General features: G+C 40.4%; 1 protein-coding gene across 1 annotated transcript in view; it reads left to right on the top strand.

The window, feature by feature from the left end:
- CA4 (carbonic anhydrase 4) overlaps positions 1-4,406 on the top strand; it is a 125,383-nt gene extending 120,977 nt beyond the window's left edge. Inside the window, exons 15-16 of the mRNA XM_073615244.1 lie at positions 4,128-4,230; positions 4,303-4,406. Of these exons, the coding sequence (XP_073471345.1) occupies positions 4,128-4,230; positions 4,303-4,391 (192 nt within the window). The 3' untranslated portion in view covers positions 4,392-4,406. The remainder of the gene's footprint in view (positions 1-4,127; positions 4,231-4,302) is intronic.
- The last annotated feature ends 7,224 nt before the right edge of the window (positions 4,407-11,630 follow it).

Here is an 11,630-nt window from a genome sequence, read left to right on the forward strand (position 1 = left end):
ACAAGAGCAGCGGCTCTCCCAGGTCTCTTCCCCCTCATTTGTTGAGACAGCCAGTAAGCCAATGAGGAGAAAGTTGGGGCTGAGCCACGCTCCGCGTGTGAATGAACACACAGAGCAGCTGCTCGGGAGCCTCCATAGCAAACTGCTTACTACGGTGGCACTTGGCATGAGTGAGGGGCTAGGATTGCTGACAGGGTACCCAAAAAGAGGAGGATTGGGGTTGCTCTGTGCAAAACCACTGCACAGAGCAGGTAAGTATGACATGTTTGTTTTTTTAAAAGATGCCTTTAATATCACTCTAAAGGAACAGTCTGGTGTTCTAGCTAATAACATTTGCTGGGTTAAACGGCAGAAACAAATCTATGCAATTTTGCATTTTAACCACTTGCCGTCCGCTGCATGCCGATATTCGTCGGCACAATGGCAGCGGTGGGCAAATGGGCGTACCTGTACATCCCCTTTTATTGGCGGGGCTAGCGGGCATGCACGCGCCCGCCACGTACAGCACAGTAATTAGTGCATTTTTATAGCACTGATCATTGTATAAATGACAATGGTCCCAAAATAGTGTCAAAAGCATCCGATGTGTCCCCCATAATGTCGCAGTCATGATAAAAATCGCAGATCGCCGCCATTACTAATAAAAAAAAGATAATAATAAAAATGCCATAAAAATTTCCCTTATTTTGTAAACATTATAACTTTTGCACAACCCAATCAATATACGCTTTTTTTACCAAAAATATGTAGAAGAACACATATCGGCCTAAACTGAGGAAAAAATTTGTTTTTTTTATATATTTTTGGGGGATATTTATTATAGCAAAAAGTAAAAAATATTGCTTTTTTTTCAAAATTGTTGCTCTTTTTTTGTTTATAGCGCAAAAAAATAAAAAGCGCAGAGGTGATCAAATACCACCAAAAGAAAGCTCTATTTGAGGGAAAAAAAGGCTGTCAATTTTGTTTGGATGCAACGTTGTACAACCACGCAATTGTCAGCTAAAGTGACGCAGTGCCGAATCGCAAAAAGTGCTCTGGTCAGGAAGGGGGTAAAATCTTCTGGGGCTGAAGCGGTTAAATCACATATAATAAGGTGATATAGAAAAAGTATTGATCCTTAAAAAAGTAAAAACTGTTTTTACATTAGTCCGTTCTGCAGCACTGTGACTCTACATTGTACCTAAAGTGGTTGTAAAGGCAAAAGGTGCCTAGAAGAATTTTATGCATTAGGGTAAAAAACCTTCTGCATGTAGCTCCCACCCCCAAGCTCCCCCTTATACCTACCGAGCCCGATCACAATCCAGCTATGTGCATGAGAGTAGTGTTTCTCTCCTCTCTCTCTCTGTCCTCAAAGGACAGAGAGTCAGCAGGGGGAGCCATTGGCTCTTGCTGCTGTCAGTCCCAGCCAGTGAGTAGAATGTGGGGGGGTGGGGCCAAGCCATGCTGTGTGTGTCAATGGACACACAGGGCCAGCTCGGAAATGATCACGCACTCGGCAGGGGGGAGGGGCCAGGGGTGTCAGCTGGGGACCTGAGAAGCGGACAATTGTGGCTGCTCTATGAAAAACCATTGCAGGTAAGTATAAGATATTTGTTATTTTTGTTATTTTTAAAAAACAAAATGTTTGCCTTTAGGATTGCTTTAACAGCACAGAGACTGGGTCTCACCAAGAGTCCTGGGCTGCGTGCTAACAATCGTGATCTGAAACTCCCAATTCTGGGTCACCTGATCGCTGCAGAAGGGATCATTCACTGTGAAGCCCGCCCCTGTGTTTCTCTCTCTCTTTGAATGGAGAGGAAAGATACATTGTATTTTTTTCTGTCCTTGCAGAGAGAAAAAAAGTGTGTAAAAAAATAAATAAATAAAGTAAAAAAATAAAGAAAAAAATAGCTAGATCAAGGTTTGGTCTAGGTCAGTGCCAGGGTCAGTGTTTGGGTCAAGTAAGGTTCAAAGGTCAAGGTCAGCATACTTTGAGCAGGATTTTTTTTTTAAACCACTTCAGCCCTGGAAGATTTTACCCCCTTCCTGACCAGAGCACTTTTTACAATTTGGCACTGCGTCGCTTTAACTGACAATTGCATGGTCATTCGATGCTGTACCCAAACGAAATTTGTGTCCTTTTTTTCCCCACAAATAGAGTTTTCTTTTAGTGGTATTTGATCACCTCTGCGGTTTTTATTTTTTGCATTATAAACAAAAAAAGAGCGACAATTTTGTTAAAAAAAATTTATTACTTTTTTGCTATAATAAATATGGTGAAAAGAAAATAAATTGCGCAACCAAATACAATAAAAATAAATACAAATTAAATTGTAAATATGTTTAAGTCCATATGGTGCTTCAATAGAAATTCATGATGTACAACACTCAAAATGTGGCTTGAACTTCGGTTCAATGTTTATGATAAGGGAGGCCGCTTACCAGATATGGTTTATCTACTTGCTCAGCAATGAGACGTTCAGCCTGAGAGTCATCCTCCTAGGGCTCCTCCAGAGCCGGTATCCTTTCCGAAACAGCGGACTGTTGTTCTCATGTGATATTCTTAACAACATCACTAACGAATCCCTCTCTATGGTCTTCCAATTTGGGGTATATTTACCAGGTAAAAAGAAGGAAAGGCTTCATGGTGCAGCATCTCCGTTTAAAAGATTTATTACAAGCTCAAAAACACTGTCATCCAAAAGCAATGAAAATATTTCAAACAGCCGTGGCTCAAGCCAGCCAGCTGCTGTGTGGTGACGTCAAAGACTGGTGCTCCATCCGATGCGTTTCCCAGTACAAGGCATCGACTGAGAACGAAGGATAGGGCTAGTAATGGCGGTCATCTGCGATTTTTAGCGGTACTGCAACATATCGACGGACAGATCGGAGACTTTTGACACTTTTTTGGGACCATTGGCATTTTTACAGCGCCTTTTTTTGCTATAAAAAGGCACTGATTACTGTGTAAATATTCACTGGCAGGGAAGGGGTTAACATTAGGGGGCGATCAAGGGCGATAATTATGTGTTCCCTCAGTGTGTTCTAACTGTATGGGGATAGGATTGACTAGAAGAGGAGACATAGTTTTTTCTACTTAGTAGGAACAAACAATATGGCTCCTCTCCTCTGACAGCACAGGGATTTGTGTGTTTACGCGTGGCCAGCAGCGACCATGCCCACCGGCCACGTGCATCAGGTCCCCAGCCGTGCAGCAGCCCTCTGGTGGCTGAAAAAGGCTAGGACATACCCATACGGGATCTCGCCCAGGAGAGCCATTGTGTCGCAGTATATCTGCGTGACATGGTCTGGAACCGGTTAATTAGTATCAGATTCAGTTTGTGTCAGTGTGTTTTAGGTAGGACAAAAAAAAAGCAAAATGCACACTACTTTTTCTGGGCTGTACTACGGGTGCAAACAAATAACATACACATATGTGATATCGCTGCAAAAGGTAGGAGCAGGAAAATTAATTTTGGGTTGTTCTTGGGTGGTAGGTTATGATAGTAACAAGAAATATACAGCTAAATTTAAAAAAAACTTTTTTTTGTTTGTTTTTTTTAACTATTTTGGGCCCGTTTTCCTTTTGATAATTAAAACAAAAATCAGGAGTAATCCATTACCATTTACCACCAAATGAAAGCCCAATTTGTCCTGAAAAAAACAAGGTATAATTCACCTGGATGTACCTGGATGTACAAAGTAGTTGTGATGATATGTACAGTTTTACTAACACATGGCAAAGTTGCAAAATTGTACTTAGGCATTAAAATTTGTTTAACCCTTAGGCATGAAGGGGTTAACATTCAGGGGAAATAAGACCCAGTTCATAGCTACAAGAGCTGGTATAGAATATCCATATGCACACCTGTACTGAACAATGAAGTTTAAAGTTTCATGTATGGCCTAATTTTGTTAAAGAATCTGATAAAACTGTGGTTGGCCATCAACCATATTGTCTCATTCTACAACAGCCTGCAAGTGTGGGAATTTAGAAACTTCCAAAAATGAAGGCAAATGTTGGAAGAGTGATTTGAGATGTCATCTGAGGTGCTTTCATCTGATAGCATGAATTTTCGTTTTCTATTTTGCCTTAATCTCATAACGCATATGGATCATACTATACCTTTCTCTTTTTTTTTCTACAGCTGGAAGCATTCTACACGAAACTTAATTATTCAGCAGATGCGGTCATGGTTGAGAATTTCAGACCAATACAAATCCTGGGAGTGAGAAAAGTCCATACTTCCGGTGTGGAAGTCCATACTTCCGGTGTGGAAGTCCATACTTCCGGTGTGGAAGTCCATACTTCCGGTGTGGAAGTCCATACTTCCGGTGTGGAAGCAGTAGTGTCTCACAGCAGACATTTGCTACTCTCAATCATTGTGGCATATATCGTTTTAATATTTTAATGAATGCCTATTGAAGTCTGTAAATGAAACAGGATTTGAATGATTAGACATTGATTAGTATGTTAAATTGCAGCTGTGATCAGACTATGGACATTAAACTATTTACATACTCTTAACAAGCAGTAAAAGAGCTTCGAAACAAACCTCTCTGGCTGCTTTTTAACAGGATTCCTTTATAAAGATCCTCAAAGATTACAACAAAGACTCTGAATTAGGCCGGCCATGCATAGGTCGAATTTCGAAAGAATTTTCTGTCGAAAATCGTATCTAAGAATTTTTGTTCGAATTTCGCACCATTAGTGGGCGGTAGCAATTTTTTGTGTGGCCATCGAATATGAGTGATCAGGCATGTTGGAATTTTTTTGAAAAACAAATGATTTCTTTGAAAAAGAAATGCACATGAGCACAAGGAAAGAACATTCCCGACCACAAAAATTCTTTTCTGTAGCAACATGAGGTGAAATTGAAGGCTTGGTTGGTCAAAATTTTGAAAAGAATGGTGGCACCATCAGATCACAAAAGGCACAAAATTTCAGATTTTCTAAAGAAAATTTTTTGGAATTCGACCCATGTAGGACCTGCATTAGGGTCAGTTGGTTTCTGACAGCTTTGAAACACCTGCTGGTTGCTTACATTACAAGACTGGCAGCCTGCTAAGATCTGCTCTTCATAAAAAAAATTTTAAATATCCATATTCTGGACTGAAAAAGACATTTAACGAAACCGATAAAGTGAAGAAATTTGAAAAAGTATGGCAACCTTGGGTTAAGCACTGCCTACCTCCTGACTTCGACAAGTCCTTACTGTTGCCTTGGAAATTTTTCTATACTTTTACCTGATTAGAGGATTTCCTGATTGAGGGCCGCACCTCCGTGTTGAGAGACCCCCCCTCTTTCTCTACCCCCTCTCTCTCTCTGAGTCTGACCCACCCACAGCAGGCCGTATACGGAGGTATCTGGAACCTCTATCTTTTAGTGGTACCCTAACCTGGCACACACCCACTTTCCCCTCTTTCACCCCACCCCCCATTTTCCTACTCTATCCTCAATCCTGCAGTACATTTTAATGGGATATCCTTTTACTCACACAGTTATTATCAGTTAATGAAGTTGGACAGCTACTAATTCACCCTATGTCATTGATTGATACTTTTACACCCTAAACCGTTACATACTGATATGCGGTGTTATCTGTGTCACTCCCGCATACACCCTCTCGTCTCGACCCACACTTGTCAAGTGCAAGTCCATTTATATGATTATTCCATTAGACACTTGATAAGTGAGGGTTCCTTGTTAACTCTGTACTCACGTGCCTTTTTACAACTTTACAGACCCTGGTTCTTTTGACATGCCAGAACCAACATAAACCCCTTTGAATAACTTCAGAACAGGCTCAGAACAGTTGATGCAACTTTACCGGAGAGCTTTTTAGTACAATCTAACATTAACAGTAAAATCATAATGTCTCTAACTACCTCTAACTGGCTGCCCAGGTATACCTCAGAAGGGTAGTGGTCCATTATGGCATTCTACATGTCTTGGATGTTCTTCTCGGAACCCCCAGTGCCTCAGACAGACTGCAAGGTGCAGCAGTTCACAGCAGCTGCGGTGTGTCCATTCCAGTGTGGCCCATCCAAACCAGCGAGAAGATCCCAAAAGAAGGAGCCAGCGAGCTCCAAACATAGCCTTCTCCCATATTTATATTACTGGTGAGTAGGCTGGATCCAAAAGCCCAGGAACTGCAGCACACACATTAACTCCTCCCCCTCAGCCTGGTTCAGCCACTAATTAGCTAATACACCTGTAGGCAACCTGCCTACAAGTAACTCATAGCAACCAGTATGATTTCAGTTAAATTTATTAAGGAAATTAAAATCCTAATTATGATTTCTGCTGCTGTTAGTTACTGCATTATACCTAGTATTATCTATTGATTAAGCCAATCTTTGTATTGATTTTACAAGCTACAGTAAAAAATAATAATTAAGAAATCAAAACAATATCTGATTTGTCTAGGAAATAGTGCTTGTTTCTTCCATAATCAACCTTCTCAAAAAATGCCCCCTCGGCAATAGAAAGTAATTGTTCATCTAGCTGGATTCACATTTACGCATCTTTGGTGCATGTTTTATAACATTTCACTTCAATGTAACCATTTTTCTAGCATGTAAATCCTGCATTTCACAATAATGCATTGTATAGCACAGGCATACAATAATAATGTTTTGTACTGGAAAAAAAATTCTTGCATTTATCAGTGGTCATGCAGAATTCATATAACACTACAATGTGAATCCAGCCTCAGATCACATCTGTATGGCTGCCTAGACATAACAAAACACATCGCTCAAGTATACATGTTTTTTTGAAAATGCCATACATTGATATAACAGTTTCTAACTCTATTCTAACTGTAATGCTCAGGTCATACTTCAAATATGAACACTTAGAGAAACCATGCAACAACAAATATGAAAAATATTCCATGCCTAATGTAAATTGTTTTTCGATTTTCACACACTTATAGTTGTAAGTTTAATTATTTAAATGTGGTATAATATTTCAATACAATAAATAAAATGTTCCTGTTTGTCCAAAGTGTTGTTGTTTTAATTACATTACCAGAAGTATAGGTTTGATATTGTAAGATTGTGTCAGTTTGTTGTTCATAATTCTAATATACACAGAAACATAGGTCAAAATATTGTGCATTTATGCCATATGGTATCTTTAAATTAAAGCACCTAAATACATTATAACCAATCAACCAATTTTGTGTGAAGTTTGATAGCTAAAATGATAATATCAACATTTCTTACCTAGAATTTAGACTAGGGGTCCCCATACTTTGTAAACAAAAGGCCAGTTTACTCTTCATCAAACTGGAGGTCAGATTGTGACCACTAGCAGTAAAAAGTGCCCTGGCATCTAGGGTCAGTGAGAGTAAAAATGCCCCTGTATCAGTGGGAGTAATAGGTGCCCCTGCATCAGTGGTCAATGGGAGTAATAAATGCCCCTGCATCAGTGGTCAGTGGGATTAAAACATGCCCCTGTTGAGGAAGTCAGTTGGAGTAATAAATGCCTCTGCATCAGTAGTCAGTGGGATTAAAACATGCCCCTGTTGAGGAGGTCAGTGAGAGTAATAAATGCCCCTGCAACAGTGAGAGTAAGGGCTCATGCACACTGCATCTCAAAGAAGCTCAAAGAAGCTGTTCCTACATGGCTTTTTCAGGTGTTTACAGGTATATGCTCTTACAGGCAGAAAAATACTCCACCAAACTCGCACTTTTGAGAGGAGCTTTCAAGCAGAAAAGATACCCAAAAACACGTGAAAAGTGTAAAAAAGCATGAGAAAGTGCAAAAAAGCTCAAGAAAAGCAAAAATGCACACACAAAAATAGGAAAAATTAGCTGAGGGAAGGGCTTGTAAAAAAAAAAACCTCTTACGCTCAAAAGCCCAAAAAAGCTCAATAAAAATGTGCAAAAGAGCACATAAAAACCACACACTTCTGCAAGATTTTGGGCAGAGAAATAAAAGCTCAAATGCCTGTAAAGCAGCCTGTAAAGCAGCTTTTTTTGAGCTGCTGTGTGCAGGAGCCCTAATAGATGCACTTGTATCAATGAGAGTAATAAATGCCCCAGAGTTAATAAGAGCAATAAAAAGAAAGGAACAGAGGGCGCACCAGCCTAGTGCATCATCTTTGCGATAATTTATCAAAAAAAGGTAGTATAAATTATACTCACAAACTAATTAATTTGTCAAGCAAAATGTATATAGAGTCCACCAGATTCTCCAACCAGCATGATCTGCTGACAAGTACCAATTTGGAATTTGGAAGAGTCCAAAAAAGCTGATGCGTTTTGAGGGGTGTCCCCTCTTCATCAGAGCTCTGAGGAGACACTCCTTTGAAGCTCTGAGAAAGAGGGGACACCCCTCAAAGCTCTGAGGTAGGGGGGACACCCCTCGAAACGCGTCAGTTTTTTGGACTCTTTATTCCACAATTAGTACTTGCCAGCAGATCATGCTGGTTGAAGCATCTGGTGGACTCTATATACATTTTGCTTGACAAATTAATTAGTTTATCAGTATAATTAATGCTACCTTTTTTATAATAAATTATCGCAAAGGTAATGCGTTAGACTAGTACGCCCTCTGTTCCTTTCTTTTTAGAGTTCCACTTGGGTTTCCCAGACCTGTTGTGAGTGGCAGCACAGCCAATGTGGTGGCTAAACCAGTGGACACACACGTTTTCAACCAGCCGCACAGCAACTTCTCAAGCACAGGAGTATTTGGTTTTCTTCAATGGGAGCAATAAATGCCTAAGCATCAGTGGTCAATATAAAACCCTTGTAGTGACATGCATACTCAGGTAGCAGTCCATTTACACATTATAAGGGAAGACATTAAGATTGATAGAGTTGGCAGACTATTCTTATGATAATTCTACTCAAAATGCCAACTGTATCTGGATTGGTGTAACGAGAAAAATATAAATCGGTCAAATGAGGAATTGTTTACTGTCCTGGGTAGCGTGGGCCATAAAAACTGTAGCTGGTCTTAATTGTTGTTTTCAGTAAAATACAGGTAGGGTCTTTTCATGTTGAGATCAAAAGTGTTTCCAATCATAAACCCCTCCAATTTTAGGCACTGGTATTTCAGAGGCAAGTTTTAGCTGTTAAAACTATTATGATTGAAGCACAGGTTTACATTATAACACACATTATTGCAGGCATGGAAGCTACCTAGGTGCATAATATAGATTGGATATATATGCTGGATGAGTGAAATGCCTCTATACTTGCCATGATAGAAAGGGACTAAGTACTTTGAATGGGAGTTACCTGTGTGCAGGATGAATGTCTTGTGCAGCTCTTCTCGATGATGTCACCCCAAGACTATGCAGGCATCGTTGGGTAGGAGATCATTTCACCCAGAGTGCTTGTAACAGATTGTTGGATGCCAGAAAACTTTACATTCCAGTTCCTGGCACTTTCTGCCACTCTGCACATAGGCTTCTCTAGCACACAATCAGAAACACTGCATGTGCCGTAGTTTAGGGACTGCTAGTCTGGAGCAATTGTGCACCTGTTAACTTCAGCAACTAACCAGATTCATGTTTCTTTATCATATTAATAAATAAATAAACCTGATTGCTTGTTGGGTACACATATCTACATTTTACACATTTTTGTTATTTTAGTTTTCACAAATCAGCCTCAAATCACTAGAACAGACTTTTACATTTCCATTCCTCAGGTACATACAAGGCACATAGACCCAGTTCCCATTTCATTTGTGATGAATACTGATCCAATGACAAGATTTACTCCCACATAGATTGGGGGAAAGCCTGAAAATAGGACCTGTTAGGGATCCTTGAGTTGACAAAAAAATCTGAAAGTTAGTAGATAAAAGCATTTGGTAACATGTACAGTATGTCAGCTCACTTGTTCCAAGTAAATCTCTACTGAGATAAATGCATATGATGCTGGTATTTGATTGTGCTTGTTCAAACACTACAGCAGTTGTTCAGGTGGATGGATTGTTTTCTCCATGTCAGACCGGTAACATATGTAATATATTGGTAGATGGAAGCAGTTTATCAATTAGTAATCAATATGCATATCATCAACCATTTCTTATGCCATTAAGTAGATGTTTACCTTATAGAAAAAGAAAGAGATAGCTTGGGACTTTAAATGAGGCACATATGATGTGTCTCCATCCCTAATTCATTTAAAAGAAAAGAGGGTTGGGACTTTAAATGAGGTGCATAATAATAGTAGGTAAATCCCAATATAAATGAACATATTGTTTGTTCACATGCAGAAAAAAGATAATTTCTGTTAAGAACAAGTATTTTATTGGATAACAACATCGACAGAAGGTATAAGTTGTACATCATAGATACAGCACTTCAAATGGTAACAACAAATATATAGGTGTTACACTTGAACCGTAGCACACTAATGTGAACATAAAAAATTAAGAGCTCATTGCGTGAGGGATACAGTTGGCATTACATTATGAATGCAAAATGAGCAAAAATTTAGATAAAAACAGACATCAATAGGCATAATTGAAGCAGAAAAATTGCATCCTATCATGAACGATGCTTTTCGTGGAGTCCACTCCACTTCCTCAGGAGCAGGTGCAATTGGTGTATCTACAGAAGTATATGAATAACAATATAGTTGGATGATTGACAAAAAAATAGATATTAGAAAAAGTAAGTTTGAGCAATGCCTTTTGCAGATTGTACTCACAAATCAGCCCAGGATATTGACATATGGTGCTAAGGGTCAGGGCTGCCTGGAAATGTCTACTTCGGGAACTGTGGGAGTGATACCCATCAACGTTCAGTACACATGCAAGGACTGAAAAAGAACTGCAGATCTCCATGGTAACACAGCTGGTAATCCACAACAGATTCTGTAAATGATATATTGTTGTACATAAATCAGTGGCGGCCCATCCATTAGGGGCACCAGGCGCTGCCCCCTCTATGCCCCCTCTATCACGCCTCCCCTATATGCTTAATGGATAACACAAATCCATCCATGGCCACCACAGCCACCCCCTATTCAGGCATCCGGCCCCTTTTAGGACGCCAGGCACCTGAATTACAGCGGCAGGGTTTTTTTTTTTAAAGCACCTGATAAGAGCCATAGGCTCTAATAGGCTTCAAAATAGGGTGAACTCGTGGTGCAGAGCATTGTGCCCGGAGCCCACCCAGGTGTGTTAGAAAAGCAAATGAATATTCACTTTTCTAACACTGAACCGCCTCTCTGCCACTCAGGAAGCGTGGATCTATTACCCATCACCTGATTGGCTGAAGAGACAGGCACTCCTATTGGACGCCTAGCATGGAGGAAGCATGGAGACACAGGAGCTGCCGCCTGACCCACTGCTCGTCCCACAGCTAGCCACCGTCACGTGCTGCCTCACTCGCCACCAAGATGAGGTAATAGCCAGTCAGACAACAAGCAAGCGGCAGGGGGATGCTGGGGTCACAGTGACTGCATTTGATGGGCACAGTGGCTGCAATTGATGGCACAGTGGCTGTAAATGATGGCCCAGTGGCTGCATTTGAGGGGCACAGTGGCTGCATTTGACGGGAACAGCGGCTGCATTTGAGGGGCACAGTGGCTGCATTTGATGGGCACAGGGGCTGCATTAGATGGGCACAGTGGCTGAATTAGATGGGAACAGTGGCTTCATTTGATGGGCATAGTGG

The sequence above is a fragment of the Aquarana catesbeiana genome, linkage group LG02 (genome assembly GCF_042186555.1).
Source record: "Aquarana catesbeiana isolate 2022-GZ linkage group LG02, ASM4218655v1, whole genome shotgun sequence".
NCBI classification, from domain to species: domain Eukaryota; kingdom Metazoa; phylum Chordata; class Amphibia; order Anura; family Ranidae; genus Aquarana; species Aquarana catesbeiana.